This window comes from Austrofundulus limnaeus, unplaced genomic scaffold (genome assembly GCF_001266775.1).
Source record: "Austrofundulus limnaeus strain Quisiro unplaced genomic scaffold, Austrofundulus_limnaeus-1.0 Scaffold800, whole genome shotgun sequence".
NCBI classification, from domain to species: domain Eukaryota; kingdom Metazoa; phylum Chordata; class Actinopteri; order Cyprinodontiformes; family Rivulidae; genus Austrofundulus; species Austrofundulus limnaeus.
Window position 1 is genome coordinate 111,850 of NW_013953202.1, and position 1,898 is coordinate 113,747.

The 1,898-nt window shown below is 47.6% G+C and overlaps 1 protein-coding gene across 1 annotated transcript in view; it reads right to left on the reverse strand.

The window, feature by feature from the left end:
• Positions 1-1,898, reverse strand: part of paplna (papilin a, proteoglycan-like sulfated glycoprotein) — a gene marked incomplete in the record, with an annotated part of 69,681 nt that overhangs the window by 42,140 nt on the left and 25,643 nt on the right. Inside the window, 1 exon segment of the mRNA XM_014028705.1 lies at positions 192-396. Within this exon segment, the coding sequence (XP_013884159.1) occupies positions 192-396 (205 nt within the window).

Here is a 1,898-nt window from a genome sequence, read left to right on the forward strand (position 1 = left end):
TTATTATTATTATTATTCCAAAGTCAAGTTGTCAAAAAATCATTCAAATAAAGTGTTACCAACTCATGCTAATTATTCCAAAATACAAATTCAGTTCTGACTAAACTATTTCTCTAACTTGTGTTTAATTAAACATCTTTATATACTGTATATTCAGTTGGAATGCCCTCTGCTGGACGGTGTTTACTCACTGCGCTCCAACCAGTCACACGATACTCTGCACATCTGTGCACGTTGCAGCTCCGCACAGAAGGAGGCGCTTCAGTAGAGGCAGCACAAACTGCATCCTCCACCACCCGGGGACCAGAGGCATCATGGGAAACACACTGCACTGTTCTCATCTGAGAACCTCCACCACAGGTAACTGAGCAGRGGTTCCACTCCCCTGTTCTCCAGCTGTGGGGAGAAGGGGGGCTAAAGTCAGTCTTGTTACGTAAGAAATATTCAAATACAAACTGCATGAGTCAGAGTAATGTTAGAACAAGTGTCAGTACAACAGTAGTTCTCAAAGTCCAGACTTATGACAAGTTTAGATCCAGTCCTCATGTCATCACCTTGCATTGGAACACAATGGTACAAAGTAATGAAGTGTAGGTGTACTAAGAGAGAGTGTGAAGGGCAAACAAGGGAGAGCCTGTGCCATATTTTTTTCATATTAATATCAGGAAAAATTAACAGTTCATTCAAAATGTGTTTTTTTATTATAAAGTGAATTATTTTAATTACTGCCTGCTCTGCCTGTTTACCATGAAAAAACAAAGGAGGGATGATTGTCTCTGTGGTTAAGGAGGAAAAAAAAAACAAATATGAGTAGTAAGACAAATAAAACTACAACTCTTTGTGTAGTCATCTCTAAGATTGTCTAGAAACCAGAAACCAGCTGCCTCATGGATCAAAGAGGAACAGCTTTTATACTGAAAGTTGGTGCGAAGGGAAAAATGTAAAAATTACAACTAAGAAAAATAATTCTAATTTATCACACTGTGCACCCTCATGTATCTGAGCACAATTCACTGAACATGAAACTGCTCACACAAATCTCCTGCCCTGAAGGTTTATGAGTTATCAGCAAGTCTATTAATACTAGGGCTGGGTGAAAAAAAAATCGATTTAATCGATCTTGAATCGATTTCATTTAAATTTGGGAAAATCGATTCACAGGACATGAAATCGATTCTTCCCCATGGTGTCTTGTACGTGCGTCTGACCCGGGTTTCTATATTGTGTCACTCCTGGCTTGCCGTATATTTACATCCGGTTAACGTTCAGAGACAAAACATGAAAGTTCAGGGGGACGGCCAGGAAACCCTCCATGGCGAGGCCCCGCAGGAGCAGACGCTGAGCCCCAGGAGGAGACGTGAGCAGACGAGGGGCCAAGGGAGGAGACGTGAGCAGACGAGGGGCCAAGGGAGGAGACGGGAGCAGACAAGGGGCCAAGGGAGGAGACGTGAGCAGATGTGGAGCCAAGGGAGGAGATGGGAGCAGACGTGGAGCCAAGGGAGGAGGCGGGAGGCGATGAGGAGCCGTCGGAGGTTGATGGAGCCAGAGCCTTGGCGATGGTGAACACAGGCGACAGAGGGGACGAAGAGGCGATGGCAGCTGACCCAGGCGACATGGAGGCGACGGCAGCCAACCCAGGTGACATGGAGGCGACGGCAGCCGACCCAGGTGACATGGAGGTGATGGCAGCCGACCCAGGTGACATGGAGGTGATGGCAGCCGACCCAGGTGACATGGAGGTGATGGCAGCCGACCCAGGTGACATGGAGGTGACGGCAGCCGACCCAGGTGACATGGAGGCGATGGCAGCCGACCCAGGTGACATGGAGGTGACGGCAGCCGACCCAGGTGACATGGAGGTGATGGCAGCCGACCCAGGTGACATGGAGGCGATGGCA